The sequence below is a fragment of the Sus scrofa genome, chromosome 2 (assembly GCF_000003025.6).
Source record: "Sus scrofa isolate TJ Tabasco breed Duroc chromosome 2, Sscrofa11.1, whole genome shotgun sequence".
Taxonomy (NCBI): Eukaryota; Metazoa; Chordata; class Mammalia; order Artiodactyla; family Suidae; genus Sus; species Sus scrofa.
In genome coordinates, this window is record NC_010444.4 from 43003207 (window position 1) to 43025846 (window position 22640).

At 38.6% G+C, this 22640-nt stretch overlaps 1 protein-coding gene across 50 annotated transcripts in view; it reads left to right on the forward strand.

Annotated features, from left to right (window-relative positions):
- The window catches only part of SOX6 (SRY-box 6), a 621434-nt gene that overhangs the window by 555816 nt on the left and 42978 nt on the right, over positions 1-22640 (forward strand). For all 50 annotated transcript variants that reach the window (XM_021085342.1, XM_021085322.1, XM_021085335.1 and 47 more), the window contains one exon: positions 20636-20744. In XM_021085342.1, coding sequence (XP_020941001.1) covers positions 20636-20744 — 109 coding nt within the window. The remainder of the gene's footprint in view (positions 1-20635; positions 20745-22640) is intronic.

The following is a 22640-nucleotide window of genomic DNA, read 5'->3' on the forward strand; positions in this document are numbered from 1 at the left end:
TGTTTGTATATCAGTGTATGTGTGTCTACTTGTGCAAGTCTCTGCAAATGTGTTTTACTCTCTTTATGGAGTTAGGTATTGATATAATTAATTTTTAGCTTGTAGGTATAGGGCTAGGTAGGGGGAATATATATGAAAACTCTGCTCACTTTATGCATCCTTTCCATCACTGTTTCCCTCTCAACATTGTCTTAATCTGGTTGTCAAAATGTGCCATTGGGCGCACTCTGGCAGAAGTTCGCTTTTAGCTCAGATCCAGTTTGCAATCTTTGACATTTGCAACTAAGATTAGAATTTCCCAAAGTGCTGTCTTCCCACTATGGATGGAAATGCTTGCTTGTATTTTTGGTGCAACCCTGATTTGCCCTTTATATCTTTTTATAAATGATTTCACTTACACTGGGCTCTGAAATAACACAAAGGGTGTCTTGTACAATGGATTCAGTGCCAATAGCTTTAGTTCCCTATACTCTCTAGGCTGCAAGAGTCCCCTGTAGTTTTCAGTGAAGAAGATCATTCTAACCTTGTCTTCTTCCATACTGAGGATCCACATAAATTTTACGAAAAGAGAAACCATAAATTTGGAGTCTTTTGTCTATATTTATTTTAATTTTTTTTGTCTTTTGTCTTTTAAGGGCCGCACCCGCAACATATGGAGGTTCCCAGACTAGGGGTCTAATCGGAGCTGTAGCTGCCAGCCTACACTACAGCCACAGCAACGTGGGATCTGAGCCGCATCTGTGACCTACACCACAGCTCATGGCAATGCCTGATCCTTAACCCGCTGAGCAAGGCCAGGGATCGAGCCCACAACCTCATGGTTCCTAGTCGGATTTGTTAACCACTGAGCCACGACGGGAACTCCCTATATTGATATTTAAATATTAATATCAATTTTTCCATCTGTAAATGGGAACCAGAAGACAAGCATCTTTTCTAAAGAAACATTTTTGTGAACTCATTAAAAATCACATTGGTTTATCAAGACCTTTCTATTCTTTTAAGAAGATAATTCTTCACTTTTTTATTTTTTAAATTTATTTTTATTTTTATTTATTTATTTTTTGTCTTTCTTCCAGGGCCGCACCTGTGGCATATGGAGGTTCCCAGGCTAGGGGTCTAATCAGAGCTGTAGCCGCCAGCTGACGCCAGAGCATCTGCGACCTACACCACAGCTCACGGCAACGCCGGATCCTTAACCCACTGAGCAAGGCCAGGGATCGAACCCCCAACCTCATGGTTCCTAGTCGGATTTGTTAACCACTGAGCCACGACGGGAACTCCAAATTCTTCAATTTTAACATCACCTCCTATAAGGGAGGTTGGTAACAAGTTTAATCTTTCTTATTCTAGACCATTAACATGATTGTCATAAAATGATTTTACCAGGTCTCGGCTGAACACTGGTAATGGAAGGAAGAACAAGGCTTTTTGAAATCAGTCATATCCAGGTCCAAAACTCAGCTTCACCAACCAATTGGTGATCATCTAACTTCGAAAACCACATGTATAACTAACTGTGCCACCTGGTGTCTGTTACTTTTCTGTGCCTTTGTATACTCCCTTGGAGGGTGGAAATGATGAATATACCATATAAGATTGTGGGAAAAATTAAATAAAAGACTGTACCTGAAGTAAGGTCTATGGAGACAGATCTTATCCTGGCCTCCTTATTGTCATTTGCAACCATATGACAGAACAGGACATTAGGTCAGACGTACTCACCATCAGCTGAGTAGGGCTTACGGAAGATGCTTGATATTCAGGTAGATATTGACTAGTCCCTTTGTGCCTTGAAAGGAAAATATAAGCTGATTTGGGTGATAGGACAGATACATTAAAGGAAACCTGACAATGTGGGGTCCAAGTGCCAAATGAATGAAAGGAGCTGCAAGGGTAATTAAGCTCATGAAGATCAAAGAGACCCTGCCAATCAATGACTAAGGTGTGAAGAGCGGTTCTGTGGAGAGACCTGAAACACTTAAAAAAAGGACAGGAAGGGTAGAGTGTGGAGAGAGGCATGAGCAGCTGGCCAGGTCTTAGCATGAGTCTGGATGGGGCCTGGGCCTCCTCACATGGGGAATTATGGCTGAGGAATGGTTCGGTTCATTCAGGAGAAGAGTGGGCTCTGACTTGGAGAAGGGGCAGGGTTCAGATGACAGAAGCCTTGAATGCCTGGCTAAGAAATATAGCCCAGAGTTGTTTGTATGTATGAGAGAGAGAGAGAGAGAAGGGGTGGGTGGAGTAGAGGGCAAATACTAATGATGCTAATAGTGGCTGAGGTAAATTGAATATATTTCATTGCGAAAATAAGCTTGCAAAAAGTCAACCTATTTGTTATGTAAAACCATTGGCGTGATCGCTAGTGATTGTCTTCTCAGTGGGAGAAACCTCCGGGTGGTGTAAGATTGTAAATCCAAATTGAAATTTGAAGTAATTCACATTAATTTATAACCATTTATAGATGATCAATACTTTCATATAAAAATTCTCATTTATAAGATAGAGATTATTGTCATCCTCCATTATAGATTGAAAAACAAAAACCACTGAGCATCCTGAAGGTCACTCTAGGTTTAAAGACCAGCTCTTCTCCATATAAGTTCTCTCCTTCCCACCGCACCACACTGTTAGGTTACTTTTATTAGTAACTTGAAGAAAGAGCCCATGCCTTCCTCTTCATTATCTCCCTAACCCTGAGCCTAGAATGCTCAGTCCTTATTCATTGATTACTTGCTTGTGGCTAGAGACCAGACTTTGGAAGAAAGTAGTTACTCTCATGGGGATAAAAATGTATTTTCATCTGAGCCTGTCAGCGCTTTTGTGGAGGGTCTGGCCTTCCTCAGACAGAGGACATTCACATTGTAGGAGAGTTGCTTCTTCCTAGACCATAGCCAGAAGAACTTTGAAGTCTTCTTTTATCTGTCTCTGCCTCACTGCTGCTTTCTCTCTGTCTTCTCTTTTGGAGATTGTTGATCAGTTTCCCACAGTCTGTACTTCTCTGCTTCTGCCTCCTTCTACGTATGAGAATGTATTCCTGTCCTTTCCTCTTTCTTGCCCTCGCCTCCTTCTTACCCTGCCTCCCCATGTCTCTCCACTGCCTGATTCACTCCCTTTTCTTTCTCCTTGCTTTCCTTCCTGCCTTTCCTTCCTCATTCCCTCCCTCTTCCATGTGTCACCTCCCACTCTTACTGCAGTCTTATGGCCTACTGCAGTTAGGGGGCGGTCTCCATGCTCTTTAGAGCTACAGAGCAGCTGCTGTCTCTGCGTTCCTTGCTGTCAGGGCTCTGGTGTATAATACCTGAATCTCTCTAACCTACGCCTTTGTAATAAGAGTTTCTGGGAGTTCCCGTCGTGGCGCAGTGGTTAACAAATCCGACTAGGAACCATGAGGTTGCGGGTTCGGTCCCTGCCCTTGCTCAGTGGATTGACGATCCAGCGTTGCTGTGAACTGTGGTGGAGGTCACAGACGAGTCTCGGATCCCGTGTTGCTGTGGCTCTGGTGTAGGCCAGGGGCTATGGCTCCGATTCGACCCCTAGCCTGGGAACCTCCATATGCCGCGGGAGCAGCCCAAAGAAATAGCAAAAGACAAAAAAAAAAAAGTTCCTGAGCATGCATCTCCAATGATAGGGCCTCTAAAACTCTGCCTAAGAATTGACCATATATGAAGGAGCTAGTCTAGCCTAAGCGGACTGAGAGACAACCAGTACAAATTTTTTCAGAATCTAATGCTGATTTTATTTATTAAAATGGCAAGTCTTAGACCTGAATAACTCCAGAATGTTAAATTCATGATATAATTACAACTTACAAGGCTTTAGAAGCTAGCTTGGATCCTGATCTTCCTGATTTCTTGACCAGTACCTGAAACTGGTTCAAGTCTCAGAAGTTAAGCTATGCCAAAGAGTAGAAGGCATTCAAGTTGGGTTTTAAATCTGAAGACCAGTCTTTTAGGCCTGCCTCTGACTCTCATTATCTGTGCAATCTCCAGGAAGTCTCTAACGTACACTCTGTAAAATTAGGATGATCATGCCTTACAAATGAAATAAGTGCGTAAAACGACTTTATAATTTATAAGATCCCGGTGGCCACCAAGGCTGAGTATGGGCCATAATTATTGTGTGAGGAGCAGGGTAACTGAGTCAGCGATTTCCACTTTGAAAAATTTTAAGCTGTGTGCCTTCTGCCTCCTGTTTTGTTGAAGTGGGTTGGACTCAAAGTTGCCTTAGGCCAATAGCATAAATAAGTAGTATGTCATCACTTCTATTCCATAAATAAAACAAATTTTTGTTTACCATCTTTGTGGGTGGTGGTGGGAAGGAGAGGATGTAGAAAGGAAATGAAGTCTATTTGAAGTAAATCAGGTCTGTTGTACCAAAGATCTCTGGAGTTTATGGGAAGCATTTATTTTTTTCTGAAAGAATTAGCTGAAGAATAAGAATTGGCTAAATGTAGATGGGTTTACTGACCAGCACAATATAGCCTGATGGTGACATTGCATGACTTAATGAATTCCACCTGGCTTTGTACAAACTGGTTTTCCAGAATCATTTCTGTAAACATATAATTTTAAAAGGTAACTTGTATGTTATTTAAAACAATGGAAAATAAATTTTAAAACAAAGTACAAAGGATGAGTGCTATAAATCTATTAGCTGATCTTCAAGGGAAAACTAATATTTCAAACCAAACAGTACCGAAATAGATTATATCTAAGACTTGTTTATTTGGTCTGAGCAATCCAATAATCTGGCACTTCATATACTGTTACCAAAAAGAGAATATAGTCCACCATCTGAAGCCTTATATAAATTACAAAATCTAATATACGAGTCCTAATGCTGGCAAGAAGGCTGGATAGCCCTATCAGCAATTTTTTTTCCCTGCTATTCTTTTGGTCACTTCAGCTATGAAAAACTAGAATTTTAATTCTAAAGGTGAATATATTTTACTTAATCAGTGAAAAGAAAATTTAGTCTTTTTTTAGGTTGTGCTCGCCTTGGTGTCAAATACATGCAGTGGAGTTAGCTATAATCTTAAAACTTTGTAACTTGTATAATTGTTATTATACTCATCGTCTTCTTGCCATTAATTGGTCTGAAAATGCCATTAAAAATTCCACGGAGGAGTTCCCGTCATGGCACAGTGGTTAACGAATCCGACTAGAAACCATGAGGTTGTGGGTTCGATCCCTGGCCTTGCTCAGCGGGTTAAGGATCCGGCGTTGCTGTGACCTGTGGTGTAGGTTGTGGACTCGGCTCGGATCCCGAGTTGCTGTGGCTGTGGCGTAGGCCAGTGGCTACAGCTCTGATTAGACCCTAGCCTGGGAACCTCCATATGCCGCAGGAGTTGCCCTAGAAAAGGCAAAAAGACCAAAAAAAAAAAAAAAAAATTCTACAGAGATTTAAAAATTCTGCTAAAGATAATGTTCACATGGGAAGTTATTTGTTCTATGAATAGCTGTTTTTTGTTTTATTTTTTTATTTTTTTTTTCCCTTGAGACTGTGCGAATCCATTGTAGTAGACAGTCTTTGGGGTTGAGTAAACAATCTCTGCCTTGTAGGAACCAATGCTACTCTGGTTACTTTTCCAGGTTTGTCCTTGTCTAAGCAGGTGTTAGAGAGGAATAAGGAGAGCAACTACCCCAGCATTAGGAATAAATGTGTGCTTGTTTGTTGATGGCCCAGTAAGAGAGCCCTGAATGGTGTCACTTTCACTTCATTTAAAAAAATATAACTGGGGTCGAAGCACCATTCCTCATTCTGCCTGAAAGACTGTTTAATTACATTCAAGCTCTTGCATTTGGACCAGGAAATTAGATTCCAAATTTTAAAATATCTTACTATTTAATTCCCAAATTTGGATTATAAGACTGAGTTCTTCTTCTTTTTTTTTTTTTCCCCTTGCTTTTTAGGGCTGCACCTGCGGTGTATGGAGGTTCCCAGACTAAGGGTCAAATCAGAGCTATAGCTGCCGGCCTCCACCACAGCCACAGCAACTCGGGATCCAAGCCAGGTCTGGGAGCTACACCACAGCTCATGGCAACACCAGATCGTTAACCCACTGAGCAAGGCCAGGGATGGAACCCGCAACCTCACGCTTCTTAGTCGGATTCGTTTCCCCTGCGCCACAACGGGAACTCCAAGACTGAGTTCTAATTTATTAACTAAATCATAAATTCAGCTCCAATGCTATTATTATCTTAATATTTAAATTGTTGCTCCAACAGAAAGATTGGTTCTGAGTTTTTGAGAAATAAAGTTCACGCAGTTTTTACCCTCACTATTATGATCTGTAATACACTGTATTTCAGTGTCTAATTTCTGACTGTGGAGATGGCAATCATATTTTTTCCCTCTAAAACGATAAAAACAAATGAAAAGCACTACCCAAAATATACTTTAAATGGAAATCTTTTAAGTTTGTATCAATTAAGGTCAGCTGTGAAGAGCAGCTAATTTTTTTAATTAAATGTTGTTGTTGTTGTTGTTGTTTGTGGACACAGTGGAAGGAATAATAAACCCCAGCACCCATCCTCCCTGTCTGCAGGTTCTCTGATGACAAACAGCCTATATGTGGAGAGCACATACCTCATTTACATCCCATGCATAATGTGCTCTATATGGGATATTAGCTCCTCAGGGTTGGCAGTGTCGCCTAACACACAAGGGTGATCAGCACATTTTTTTGAGGCTGCAATAATCAGAGGAATTCAGCAGTGATGTGGGAACAAGAGGAGATAACATGGCATAATGACGTACTTGTCATTGTTCTGTTGTCATCCTTTCTAACCAGTTTGGTCTCCCTTGGAGTCTAACAAAAGGGTCATGAATTTAATAGAGTAAAACATGGAACTGGGTACAAGAATAATGGTCTATTTCTGAGCTCCGCATTCAGAGAAGAAGGAAAAATATTGACAACACAGTGGACAAACTGCCCTGAAAGCTTCATGGATCTACGCATATGCTTATGTAATCTTCAAACAAGAGGTGCAGTTTTTTTTTTTTTTTTTTGCAAATGTGTCTGGCCTCGTTTAATCTCAAATAAGCATTGAAATACAAAAAAAAAAAAGTCAGCTATAAGAAATTCACTAACTTTTCAAAAATAAGCAAAACCTAAGTTTCTCATAAAATATTGTCTGATATATTAATAGCATGCTGTTTACAAAATTTATCCTTAGCGCATTAAGCTCTTCATGGTTTTTACACATTCACTAAAAGACAATACTCTCATAGCAGGTTTCACCCATTTGTTGAAGACTTTTGCAAGGGTTCGATCCTGCAAGTATTTTACAAAGCAGTTCACGTGTTCCTGTTCTATAACGGTTTGCAGTATTCCCAAATAACTCTTACACATGAGTTCAATAAATAATTGGAAGCCCAGATGTTTGAAACGGATATAGCAGATACGCTCTAGCTGTATTTTCAATACAGCTACTTTCCTTTGTCCTCTCATCAACTTCACAGCATCGCACCCTGCCATTTTCAGTTCTCTTCTAATTAAACCTAGAGCATTTGGCATGTACATGTTCCTACACGTGCCCCTCTTAAATGCAGCGTGTGGAGGCATCCTGTGTTATTGTTGCTGACTTGAGACATTCCAGGGAGGAATTCTCCTTCTTCAGACTGAACTGTAGCATTCTTTGTTCCTTCAGTTCACCTCCTGATAAGAGACATGATAGGAGATATGATTTACCACTTCACATAGCAAGTAATTGGAGATTCTGTGTGTGCTCCCTTCGTAGACTGAACCTCAGACAGTTCTCTGTCCCTCCCTAGCCCTGCAAAAAGCAGGCTCCAGTCTGGCGTTGGATAAATAACTTAAAAAAAAAAATAGACATCAATAAAAACTTAGAGCGTTCTTGACCTTGGTTTTAAAATATAAGTCTCTAATTTTCAGGAACTTAAGGAAACATGAGGAAATTTCTAATTTCATTTACATGAGCTTTAGGTTGGTTGCTACCTCTCTCTCCCTATGCAGTTTTTGATGATATACCTAAAAATGACTCTTTCTAACTTACATGTCTTGGTTTCTTCTTCTTTGAAATGTCTACACCAATTCCTAAAGAAAAATGCTGTGCCATTATCAGAGAAAAGTTGTTTTATTTTATTTTTTTTTGAGTGATAGAGTATTATGGCTACATTTGGGAATTTTTAATTTGTATCTTATTTAGCCTGGTGTGCAATGTGACACCAGTTAATTGTATGTTATTTTGTGGTAACTACATGTTAACTCTGTTGGAAGTAATGGTAATTATACTGTAATTGATATCAGTTCTCCCACATCTTTGGAAAACCATACAATTAACACATATCGCCACAGTTGGACACTATCTTTTGTCCTTTGTAATGTTGCTGTGTTGGAGTACTGTTTTGAATAGGGTTCTAAATATTTTCTTCTTCCTTTAAACTCATTTTTTTCAATTCCAATTTTAAAATATTTTAATTTTCATGAAATGAAACATAGGTTTCTGAATTTTCATTTTACTTAAAGAAAGCTTTTTTCAAAAATAAGCAGACATAATCTTGGGTTATTTTTATTTCTATTCTTTATTTGAAAAGCCATTTGTGGACTTCACGTAACTTTATTAGTACTTCTTATTTCCTAGAGGAGGATAACAATAGAATATGCAAAATCTTGACATTAGGGAGTTAGTTTTTTCTGAAGAGAGGCCTTCTTCTTACTAGCAATCTTTGTATTTGTTACTTTGCATTCAGACAAAAATGGGTGTATTTTGTGCTAATGCCGTCATGATGACTATCAAGCTAGGGATATATGTGTGCCACATTTAGATTAAAATGTTTTCCCTTGATTTTGCTTGCCTCTTTCCTTATGTCCCTTCCTTTCCATCACTTTTACCTAGGTGCAGATGGAATTTCAGAAATAGCAAATAAATACTTTCTAGCTAAGTGTGACCATGGTTTGGTAGGCTAGTTTGACAAATGGATTATTTTTGAGTGATTTCCTTGAGAATATGAGTAATTGCTCAAAAATGTTTTTATGACATGGCAAATTGATTTTACTAATGTGTGCTACAATGTAGGTCTAGTGGTAAAAAAAAAAAAAAAAAAAAAAGTTGAAGATCATAGATTTCAGAGCTGTAAGAAACCATAAAGAAAAGTTGGTTCAGCTCCCTCATTTAACAGGTGAAGTAGTCAGGAAATAGCATAGTATGTAAAGAGCACATGTGATGCAGCATAGTTCACTGGAAGGAGTGGGAGACTGAGAGTCGGTAGCCTAAGTGGGATGAGGCTAAAGGGGCATTCTGGATCTGTTACTGGTCAGCTGCAGGATTTGGGGTAAGCATCCTAGCCTTCTTGGTCTCTGTGCCTTTGAATGAAGAGGCTTTTACATTTCCTTCCAGCACTAAAGTTGCCTATTTTTCTTTTTAAGATATGCTATTTTTTTTTTTCTTTTGCCTCCTCATGGCACATGGAATTCCTGGGCCAGGGATCAGATTTGAGCTGCAGTCATGGCCTATGCCACAGCTGAGACAATCTTAACCCACTGTGCCAACCTGGGATCGATCCTGCATCCTAGCACTGCAGAGATGCCACCTATCCTGTTGTGCCATAGCAGGAACTCCAAGATATATGTCATTTTTGAAGCACACGTATTTCATAAATTACAGGAAAATCTAAGAGATGTGATACATTTATATATCTCATAAATTGAAACAAATACATGGTGGCAATACATTTTCCCCATTTTTTGGTTCGTGTTCAATTTTCTGAGAAAAAAATCTTCTAATTTATTGTTTGAGAACTAAAATTGAAACGGAAGGTATATTTTTGAAGAAACTATTCATTCTTGGTGCATATAACTTTGATGTCTTTAATTTGAATAAATTGCACCTGTGTTTCACAACAATATTAAAAAGTACACATTGCAAATTAAGTAGGGACCTGAAATCAAGCACATAAATTTGAACAAATGGAATTCCCAAGATAATTTTTTGGACAAATATATTTGCTTGGTTGGTCATTAATTTTATTGTGATATACTTTGTTCATATGATAAATGTTAGAATAATAAAAGTGCTGGTGGTTTAAGTGGAGATGAAATTTCTCCAGTTTTTAAATCATGTGTTCAATTTAAATAGGACTTTGTATAATTTTCAACAGAACTTTTTGTGAACTTGTTACTGAAACAAATAGTTAATCAGAGGATATTCAGAAACAAATATGCATCATGTCTCTGTATAGAAATAAAAAGTTGGAAACCACATATAAGTAGAAGATGGGCTGCCACACAACTGGATTTGCTTAAGTCTGAACACTTTATAACTCTACTTGGGAGTTGCAAACTTATAAATAACCTTGCAATTGGTTAAAACCATATTAAAACCATATGCATGAGACAGAAAGCATTTGGTGAAAGGGGTTCAGTAAGCACTATAATCCTGATGAAACTAATTTAACTCAGTGGCTCCCAAGCCTAAAAGGGTCTCATATCTTCAGAGGTAATGCTATTTTATCATTTATCATCTGATGATGAGTGACAAGAGTCTAAGTGTATGTTACAGGAGATATACAGGAACAGGATGCTGTCCTTGCCAGGGGTGTGGAGAGAGAACTTGCTTAGTTTGGTATACTCTTCAAATCCTGAGGGAAACTTGTCATACATCACTTGAGAATGTTTTTGAAAGCTCCATAAAACATATCCACAAGAAGTTCTGCAGACATGAGTTTATTTCAGCAGGCATGTGCTGCCTGCTTCTTCTGTGTGTATAGGGTACAGCCCTAGCTAGAGAGAGGATCAAGAGCCACTTTCCTTCTCCAGGTAGCTTATGGTCCAGTGGCATGTCTCAGCCTCCCGAGAGGTCACCTGAACAGCTTATGTTGGTCTTTATCGATTCTATGTCTTGCCTTAAGTTTGAGTTTTTGGAATTTTGAAAATTTTTGCCTAGTTCTTACAAGTCTTTCCTTCTTTTAAGGGAGAACTTTCTCTTTTGAAGAATCGTAGTTTGCTAGATAGCTATAGTTGTCAATAGATAGAATCACTACTAGATTCTAATGGCAGAAGCTTCTAGAGAATTGTTTCTGAGGCTTATAAGATCTCATATCTAAAATGGGTTGTGGGAGTTCCCATCATGGCTCAGTGGAAATGCATCTGAGTAGCATCCATGAGGATGTAGGTTCGGTCCCTGGCCTAGCTCAGTGGGTTAAGGATCTAGCGTTGCCATGAGCTGTGATGTAGGTCACAGATGTGGCTCAGATCTGTCATTGCTGTGGCTGTGATGTAGGCCAGAGGCCACAGCTCTGATTCGACCTCTAGCCTGGGAACCTCCCTATGCCACAGGTGCGGTCCTAAACAAACAAACAAACGAACAAAGTGTTGCCTTATTACTTGATATTTGGGGGAGGGGGCAGTGACAAGAGCCTTTTATGACCTAAGGCAGAAGTTGCCACTGTATTAGTTTGCTAAGGCTGCCATAACAAAATACCACAGATCAAGTGGCATAAACCACATCAATTTTTTTCGCAAAATTCTGGAGTCTAGGTACCTAAGCTTGAGGTGCGAGATGAATTAGTTTCTCTTGAGTCGCTCTCCTGTGCTTGCAGATAGTTGTCTTCTCACTGTGTTCTCACATGGTCTTCCCTCTGTGAGCAGACCTCAATGATGTCTCTCTGTATACACTAATGTACACCTTTTATAAGGGTGCTAGTCAGATTGGATTAAGACCCACCCTGATGGCCTCATTTTAATTTAATGATCTCTTTTTTTTTCCATTTTTTAAATTTTTACCAAAGTATAGTTGATTTACAATGTTGTGATAATTTCTTCTATACAACACAGTGATTCAGTTTTACATATACACACATCCTTTCCCTTTCGGATTCTTTTCCCATGTAGATCATCACAGAATATTGGGTAGAGTTCTCTGTACCACACAGCAGGTCCCCGTTGGCCAGTCATTCCAATGCCTCAGTGTGCCTATGCCAATCCCAAACCCCTAGTCCATCTCTCCCCCTGCCACTGCCTGTCCCCTTTGGCAACTGTAAGTTTGTCTTCAAAGTCTGTGAGTCTGTTTCTATTCTGCAAATAAGTCCACTTGTACCCTTTTTTTAGATTCCACATATGAGTGATATTGTATGAGGTTTGTCTTTCATTGCCTAAAGGCTTTTTCTCCAAACAGGGTCACAGTCTAAGGTACTAGGGGTTAGAGCTTCAATGTATGAATTTTAAGAAGACACATTTCAGCCCTTAACAAGCCATCTTTGTTTATCTGGCTATTCCCAAACTCTCGTCAAATTATTTTCTTTGGGATTATCTTCCCAGAGATATTCCTGTTTTGCTGGAGGAATAAAAACTGAGATTAACATGATTTTGTTTAGCAACTTATTCTGTTGTCTTCTCACAAAATATTGACATTATTAATTAATTCCAAGGATGAATTGCTAATGATGGCTTGCTCAGTAATATAAGAATGTGTAAGAAGAATTTCTGGAGATGGTGGTAGTTGAAATTTTAGAGAAGATTATTGCAGAGCTCTTTTGAATAGTAACAGGTAGCCAGACTTCCTATATTTCAGCACTAAGCCAACCCTGACCAGGAGATCACTTGATTGCTCAAGCAATTTGCATATCTTCCATTGTATTTATCTACCTTTGAATCATCTATATTTTACTGCTTCAAAAAATCTTAAAATTAATTTTATTTTAAAGCAAAATTAAAATAAAAAAGAGGGGGAAATAATTTTAACAGTGTTACCACAATTTAGCAAAGTGCCAACACCATGAGAGGCACTGATAATATAAGACATAGACACCCCATCTTAAGGAATAAGTTGAGGAGACATACACACAGACATATAAACCAATAATTAGAATGCAGTTTTCTATAAAGAATATGTGGTGATGGAAGAAAACAAATCATTTCCGACTGGGGCTGATGGAGGGAAATCAACAAAAGATTTTGCCCAGAAGAAATACTTTAATTAGGCCTAAAATAGACTAATTATGATGTCACCAGCAAAGGAAGGGCATTCTAGAAGAGGGGGCGGTATATGCAGATACACAAAGGCATAAAATATCAAACTTGTTCAGGAAACTCCAAGACATTCTATCTTTTAGGAACAGAAACAATAAATTGCAATGAGCAAGACATAAAGCTGATGAGAAGTGCAGGAGCTAGATTGTATAAGGTTATATGAGCTCTACAGAGAAGTTTGTTTCTCCTGATGTGGATGACAAGGGGAGCATTTGAGGGCTGATAAGCAGAGGAAAATAAGATCCAGCTATTGCACAGTTACTAAGCTTAAGATTTAAATTTAGTTCTGAGATGCTTAGCAACCAAGACAAAAAGGAAAGCATCTTTGGTTACATAGTTGATACAGGAGAATGGATATTGGCCTTTAGATCAGGACACCATCTTCATTAGTGTTTAGCTTTGAAACATTTAGCAAACACTAAATAATACCTTTAACAAGAGTGGATATTTTATGAGCTGCTTTATTTTTGCAAAGCACTCACACATATAATCTCTTATTTAATCATCACAACCCTGCAGCATGAGCATTTTCTATTCCATTTTACAAATGAGGAAACGGCCGAGAAAGATCACATGGTAATTAAGTTGCAGAGTTATGATTCTAAATTCACCTCAGCCCAAATCCTTATCTAAATTTTGGTTAAGTGACTTAAATAAAAAATTCTCTTTGAACCTCACCTTCTTCTCTTGTAAAATTGACAGCAGCAGTAATTTTTTTTTTTTTCTTGTAATGTTGGTGTGAGGTTTAAAAGAAATACTCATTGGAAAGAGCCTTGCACATAGTATTTGATGGGTAAATGGCACTCTTTTCTACTTTTGCTCTGACATGGGTATTTGTGCTATGGACGCAAACATAGTTGGAGAAGTTAGGACTTAAAATGGTTCATGAGTTCTAGCACAGTTTCGGTGTTAGGAGGATGTTAAAAGGTAGACAAATTAATAGTTTTAGCTGACAAAATGGTATTTAACAAAGAGGTTCACCACCTCATTTCTCACAGCCAGAATCTTTTTTGTCGTGATGACTGACTCTGGGACCATTAAAATATCACCATGAAAGTAAATCCCAGTGCCTCCAAAATAACTTGTTCCAAAAATAAGAATCACCTTTTTAAAAGCACACGTGGTTACTTTCCAACCTAAGGTCTACATTTTTTATCTTTCCTTAAATTACTAAATTTGTAATAAAGGATATAAAATAAAGGCTAATAAAGTGATAGCTTGTTAGGTCAATAAAAAGGAAATGACACGTGTGCTTCCGTAGTATTTCTTGAGAATCACATCATGTCAGGATATGTCCAGAGCCAAGAATTAGAGCAGGTCTTTCAGAGTAAGATAGAGATTCTCTCTCAATATTATACTTAGCATTGTTCTGTCTAAAAACAGAGAAAAAAAGTTTTATTTTTAAATGTATACTGCTTTTTAAGCCAAGCATTTGTGGTGGGGATTGTTCTCTTTTGCCAGTATTTTGCGAATACTTTGCAAAGATGGGGTTGTGAAGCTTCAGAAACTCCAAGTTAGACTCCAAAACCCTTTTTGTATTGTTATATTGTTAAATTGTATCCTTCTATTGTGTTCTAAAATGGCTCATTTATCTCTTTTACAAAACATTTAAGGTGTTTTTCTTAATTTCCTTGTTGTGATTATTATTGCCTAAAGAGACGTCATCAATACAATGTGGACTGTTGGGTCTCAACATCTCTTTCACAAGCTTGAAATATTAGCAAGACTGGTAATTCTAACAGGTGAATTGGACACTCACTTGTACAGGGTGTTTTTGATTTATGTGCACAAATCAATTATGTGGGCTTATAAAAGCCTGTAAGTATTTATGGACAATAATACTAAATTCTGCGTAAGATATATAGAAAAAATGTGCAAGACAATCCGAGGGTTGAAAAAACGTTTCATGTGTTTTTGTGATACTTGGAGGTACACATGAATTGAAGTTCAGTTATTTAATATAATATGTATCTAGAAGCTGATTATGTGGGGAAGGCTAAGAATTTTTATATTATCAGAGAGTAGAATGATCAGAGAGCTTATAGAGTTCATGGACAGCTTGTGCTTTTCAATATGAATAGAACTTGGCAAAGAAGAAGAGAGAAAGAAGCCACATCCTCGCAGGCCTGAGGAAGAGGAAGCAGGCCTGATCCTGGTATTATTATGAGAAGGCAAGTTACTGTCCACTTTGAGCAGAGGATGCATGAAGGGAGAGTTGTAGGAAATTGAAAGATGAGTGGGGAACAGTGTATGAAGGACCTTGAAAGCCAGGTAGAGGAGTTTGGATGAGATGGAAGAGAAAATAGGAAGCCCTGGAGGATTTTGAATCAGCACCATGAGGTAGAATCTTAGGAGGAATGAGAGTGTATGGACCAGGAGGGCAGTGTCAAGGACCAGAAGGACAGGGGCGGGGGGAGTGGCAATGATCTAGGGGTGCAGGCAGGAGGGCCTGTGCAGGGCAATCAATGGGGGCAGGTCAGCCAGCCTGGAGGATTGACTGAGCACAGGGGGCAAGAAAAGCAGTAAGACAGACAGTACTGACCTGCTGGTATTGTTGTAAACATAGGACAGAGGAGAAGGGAAGTTGAGGAAAGGGAAAGCACCTTTTTCAGGGATGTCTTTACTTTTAGGAGCGTTTTCCTGGAGTGAAAGACACTAAAGCTTGGAGCCGGGATGAAAGGGCAAGATGTCGTTTGGGTAGTGCTCAACAACCCAGACTTAGTGGAAACCTTCAGGATAGATGATATCTCAGAAGACTGTGGTGGCCTTAGAGAATTTCTCTTCTTAATGCATGCATTTGTTATTTCTCTTAGAAAACTGCTTCAGGAATACACAAAAACATCACTGGTGGTACTGTACTATTACCTTTCCTGCAAAATTCCTTACTATTACACATTTGAAAGGTTTTAGTATTTAAATATGTATTTTAGGATATAGCAGCAAAATTCTTATTTACTTAAAAAAGATTCACACCAAAATCCCCAAGTGGGAGAGAGGTGACTCTTAATTTGTGATTACGTGAGCATAAAATTTTCTGTGTGCTACCTTCTGTATACAGAAGTCTAATATATATAATATGTATGTATTTGTATAAAATATTATAAAATACTTGTATAAAAATATAGAGAGATATTCTATGAACAGAGTATTTGAGAGCTAGCATAGAGTATGCTAATTATAATGTAACACATGTGACAGCAACATGAGGTAATTACTTTCTACCCATTTTAACCACCATGTAAGTCATGGTCTCCTAGGTGTGTGTTCTGTGGGTGCTATTGATGACCTCGTATTCAGACATTCTTTAGAAATGAGCTTTGAATACTGCTTGGCAAAGTACCTCTCCTTTAGCCCTGGGAATAAAATACATCACATCATTGTCCAGCGGTGTCTACTTATCAGATGAAACACATTTGTTTGTAAGGCACCAAATAAAAAAGCCTCTCTCAGCATGTACAGTTTTCCACTTCAGTCTCTGGAAAAGAGGACCATGTTGGTGCAGGTTGGTCAGTCTTGGAAATTTGAATGGAGGGTGCCCAGCACATCCTTACCTTTCACGTGTTGTTTTTCGGGAGATGACTGCAATCAGTCATTTCGCATCGGGTTTGAAAAAGCCTTGTCTTGCTGGCAAGCAAAACTGTTATTTAAGTACACAATCCACTCTACTACTGAAACAGTTTTGCCAAACTTATCCAAGTATTCTCACATGCTTAAAGATGGTATAAATTTCATTTATTGCTAGCAGTTTTCTTCAGACTATATGGAATGTCTTCCTGCTGCCTGATCTAAGTGTCCCAGTTTACATTATGGCCTTTACTGCCTCTGTTTGATGGAGTGATCAGTAAAAATTTAATGACACTATAAAATAATAAAAATGTCATTAATTTACCACGGATCTTGGATGCAGTGGTTGTAAAGTTACATTAATAAACAGAATATTTTTTACAACAAAAAGCATTGTTACGTGGGAACATATAAATAACAAACATAAATTTAAGAGCAATTTTACTGTTAGCACACACATTATTATGGAATAGCCAATAAGTGTGTAAAACATAGTATATAAAATTTTATTAAAATATACTATGCACATCAAAAATTCAGCTTTTATCTAAGTGCAAAGAAAAGCCATTATTGTGTGCTTACTGTTTCATTGCTGTTCTTTCCCCATATCACAATTTTACATTTGTTGCCAGTAAGGGGAGGTTGATTTTTTTTTTTTTCCTAGATGAAAACAAACCTCTGTTTTTTTCAGTTATCTCACATTTATTCTCTCTCTCCACCCATGCAAAAACAAAATTGATCGATCTGGCCATGGTAGGGAGGGAAAAGTTGCTAATTTAATGCAAAGTTAAAAATAATGCCTGAGGAGTTGAATGGTTTGTTCAGTGACTCTGGAAATAAGGGATAATAATGCAGCAGTCTATCTGTCATCAGTGAGGCTGCCCCGTCATTGACTCTGATAATATGTGAAGATGATGGATGCTACCGTCTTGTGGCTTGTAACATTTAACATTCATCAGCTCTCACTAAAGGGGGCTTTATCATTTAAATATCTTTATTTAATATGCAACATCTACCTCATACATCATAATTTCAAAGCACTTAGAGAGCCAACAGTCCTACAACACAGCAGAGCTGACTTTAATTTTTTTCAATAACTTTTATGTTGCCTGCATGTTTGTGACTGACAATGCATAAGTAAGCGTCTGATCACATCGCTGCATGTAAAATGCACATATCACTGTCATCATGAAGACTGGGGTTTTCTTCCTGCCTGGGGTTGGGGTGGGGGATTGAGATTAGCACTGAAGTGATTTTCTTATATCTCCAAAATGTCTATTTGGGAGCTGTGTATGTTGTGAGAGCTAGTTCAAGTGCATGGGAAAACTCGGAGTTAAGAGCTTGCCACCCACAGTCTATATTTTCCATATAGGGGCATACCCACTGGCACTTAAGTGGCCAGAAGTTGAGGCCTCTTGGAACTAAAGTATCTTTGAACTTCCCTCTGTGCCCATGTCCACATCCTGTATTTACTAGGCTCATGTTTAACCTCACTGGTAAAATCTCTGCTTAGCTCAGCTGCCCAGAGCAAACTTGTAGACATCGGGCCCTCTTATCTTATGGTTATGTGGCTGGCAAATAAATATTCTGAGCTATTCTTTGAAGAAAAGAAGGAAATCTTCTGGGAGACTAGGTAGAAATTTATATGAAAGGGCATGGCTTTGCAGGGTCCTTCTTTAATCTCAAACACAAGTGCTTAATATTACCAAATATAAAATGCAGCCCACTGCCCCAAACAATTTTTATCATTGATTTATTTTCTGCCTATTTAACAAGTGTTTCATGGAATATTCTTCCTTGACTTCTACTCTGTCAAAATATTGATATTTTATAAGGAAAGTATCTCTGCAGAAGAATTTTTTTTTCAATGAAGTCAGAAAAATGTATGACTTCAAAGACACTGTGAATGTGTTGTTGAATGTTCTGAATGTTTTTTGTTATGATTAAAAACAAGCTGATACTACTGAATTGTGAGTGCACTTCATTTTTTATAAAAGAAAAGATATTATCATCATGTAAGCTTTGTTGTCTTAGGATTTTACAAACCATGGCATGTAATTTTCCCTCTTCTCCTTCCTTGTCAAAATATTGATATTCTTTCAGGAACTTTATTTTATTTTATTTTTTTTTACCGAGAATATTTTTCGAGTAAAATCAAAGAGAATGAATGACTAGAAAGATACTTGAAATATGCATATTGATAGGTAGCACGGTCTGTTGATTTTCAGAGAAAGTTGTTTTTCCCCCCATGAAAATACAGCTAAAGGTTGTTCTTCCAAGAAGATTGCAGGTGTCACATCAAAACTCCTTTTGCATTTAACATAGGGAAAGCATTCACATGCAAATATTTGAAATGCGAAACAATGTGATAAAACAAAGGTTGCATATTTTGCTTTCCCTGGTACTACTCATCTTCACTTTAATTCTTTTTCTTTACATCATGACAACCAAAAGTGCTACTCAAAAATAGAAATCGGCTGATTAAAAGCAGCTGTCCTCCCCCCTACAATGTGTGAAACTCCCACATGGCTTGTGGTTGCTTTTTGTTGTGGCCTGCATCTGGGTTAATTTGTTCTTGTGTGGCAGTGTTTTCACATAGGAAGATATTGGGGAACCATACCTAATTTGCTTTTTATTTTCACTCTGTTTTTTATAAGGGTTGTATTTCAGAGGTTTCCCCACATACCAGTGTTGTTAACTAGTTAGTATTACCCTATTGGGGAAGTTCATGATTATAATTTTGTTGCAAATCTTTCACAGAAATGGTGCTCGATTAAAGCTAGGTTTATACTGTGTTTTCTTCCAACACAGATTTCAACATATTCCATGATGAAGGGGAACTGGAAGACTTCCTGCACAATTTGACTGATGGGAATTAATTATAGAAATATAATGATATTCAAAAATAATCATATTAGAAAGCACAAATGTAGTGAGACTGTACAAATGAGATACAGCTTCTATCAAGTAATTGTATGTTTGCTCTTAAAGAATATTTCCAAGTTTCTAAACATCTTACAGAAGAGAACTGTTCAGAGTGTTTCCATCTAATGCCGAACATGCTCAGTACAGAACTAGGTCATTGAACAATAGACTGAACAGCAATCAGCACTCTACTGCTGCATAATGCATTAAGTATAACATGCAGAAACCATTCCCGGAGCTGGAAGCTGCTATTTCATGTCTGTAAATTCAAGCTGACATGACATTTAATATTGTTTCATAGTAATGAACAACAAGGTTTCATTCATTCATAAGCACAACACAAAGCCAAGTTTGAGTCTGGAGAGTAGCATGGAGGAGAGAAGCGGACACATGCTGTGCTTTTGCAGACAAGAACACCATGTTAATGATGGTCAATGAGCCCTCTGCTACTGATCCAGAGAGCTGCAGAGGGACAGTTCACTGTGATGCCGCAGACTCCTGCTCCTAGAAGAACAGGTTGACAAGTAAACCCTCTTTGGCTTTCCCCACTACAGCCGCAGGAATATTTAACTTTCCTGGCTCGAGGGCTGGCTAGGAGTAATGTTCTCCTTTTCACTTACCAGGAAGTTGCAGTTCAAACTCCTAGGCAGAAATAATAGCATCAATGCCATCGTTGAGTCTGCCTGCTTTGAAATATTTGTTGTTGAAATCTTCTTGCCTAAAATTCTGATTTGTATTTTTCCAGGAATATCAATGCAAACGATGATCTCTAAATGGGAAAAATTCCTCTCCCATTACATAGCGGTATACTTTAATGAAAACAGCTCTTTCAGGTTTTGCACTTTGGGCTCAGACCTCTCAGTTGCATCCCTTATAGACCACGGGAGCAAATCCAACAGGGAGAAGATGTGCAGTACAACCCTGGCAGGTTTCCTGTCACAGATCTCCTTTCCTTACAGACACTATGGTTTCGGTGCTGTCAGCACTTGTCAGCGCTTTAGCGGAATCTTCCTGCAAGATTTTCGGAGCCCAAGGTGCTCAGAAATGATGTTTGTAAATTCAGGTTTTGCCCAGTAAACAAGATAGAAACTGGAAGGAAACCGTGGCTGCTTTGGAAGCTAGAATAAGCCTCTTAATTATTCTTTCCTCCAGGAAAGAACCCGTTTCGAAAACTTGGGGCCCCAGTTAACAGGAAAGTCAAGTGAAGATGGAAAGCTGGGCCCAGGTGTCATTGATCTAACTCGACCAGAAGATGCAGAGGGTGAGTGGCTTTTCTGTAGCTCTTTTCTGCAGCGCTGTGTTTTTCTAAAGGTGGGTCTGAGTTAACTGGAGGATCTTTGTCATCTTTCTTGGGAGTCACTAGATCAGTTTTCTTGGCAAAGCAGAAGAAATGTTAGTCTTCCTTATATATTTTATAGTGGAGGACTTTGAGATTCATCTAGATCCTGTGTTACTGAACACAGAGCAATCCAAATACTTCGAGGTATCATTTTAAAGTATTGAAATAGGAGAACCCTCTACATGCCAATGAAAAACAGAATTCTGTGTCTCATCCACCTCACAGACATTCTTGTTAAAATACAAAGGAGGATTTTTTACCCTTAAATCAAGAGATTCCCAGGCACAATCAAACCATTTTGGGAACTAAATGATAGTTCGCAGCAGATCTAGCATAAAATTAATAATTGCTTAGGCAAAGTCCGGCCTGTGTCTGGCACTAAGTATCATAAAGTCTTTTGAAAGTCTGGATGGAAAGACCAGCTTTCCTCTCCATGTGTTTACCCACAGCACTATCAATGCCTGTCGGCTCCTCTTCCCTTTTTGTTTGTTTGTTTTAAATGCACAAGCAGCAAATCAGCAGAAATTGCTCCCCAGAGGCTGGGTACAATTTATGAGTTAGGTCAGCACTTCAGTGGTAATGTTGCCTGGTTATTTACTGTGTCATCACAGAGTAGGGACTGGTTTTCCCGTTAGCTGTTCCTTTGGCAGAATCCCTCCCACCGGTCAGGGAAGATTAATTTGTTCTCTTCAGAGTAACACAATACTTCACCCATCTCAGGTCCTAGCTAAAGTCCTTTAGCTTGAGGGGAGGAATCTTACTATTATCCCTTTTAATGGCAGGATTTCTTCCAAGACCCTAATCCCTGGAAAACCCATGAAGACATTTCGTAGCATCTGAACTGCGCGTGGCTTCTGGTGATCACTTGGGGCCATCCTCGGCAGTTCAGAAATCTCTGGCATGGACACTAAGAGATGGGTAGCATCAGACATTAGGAAGCACTTCAGAGAGTTTTCAGAAGGCAGGTTTTTCATACCAGTGGGAGAGCCTAATGTTTCATGATAGTCCCAGGGACAAGGTGTTAAAATAAATTCCAGTTTGTGCATGGGTAAGGGGAGCAAGGAAGGAAGGGAGGAGGAGAAGGAAGAGGGGGAGCGGGGAGGATTAAAGCAGACTCAAAAGCAGAAGTATCCTCACTGCCTTCCCTGAAGAAAGTGTACTGAGGGCACGGTGACACTGACATTTTTATAGGCACTCAGAAGGACAGGTTTTTTCCCTGCTGAGGATTGAGGTTCTGTGGTCTAGGGAGCCAGTTATTCAGGTGTGGCCCATCTCAATTTTGTTGGCAGATGGTCCTGCAGAGTACCTAAATCTCTGACCGACACGGTGACATAATACTTTTCATCACTTTGGAGTATTCAGTCTGTTCATTTTTTCACAGGCGAAGAGCTACAGGGTTCCATCACTGCATCCTTGTTCTAACAGATTTTTCTTAATCTGTCATTCATCTTTCTTCACTTAGTTTCTTAACTGTATCATAGGTGCAAATACAGCCAGTGGCCTCTCAGTAAGGCTAATAATCAAGTTGATGATATTTGTGTGCTGGGTAAATGAAAAAGCATGGTCAGAGTTATTAGACATTATGAAAAGAAAAAAATGAAACATATGATATAGAAAAATCTTTGGAACTTCCATTCAATAACCAGATTGTCTGAATTCAAACCAATTTCCTGGTCACTTTGCTTTTCCTCAGCAAATATCAAGCTTTTATATGCCAGAGAATGTGCTAAGCTTTTAACACATGTTTTCTCATTTAAATCATATATAGCTCTGTAAAGAAGATATTTTTCCCCCCATTTTACAGATGAGAAAATTAAG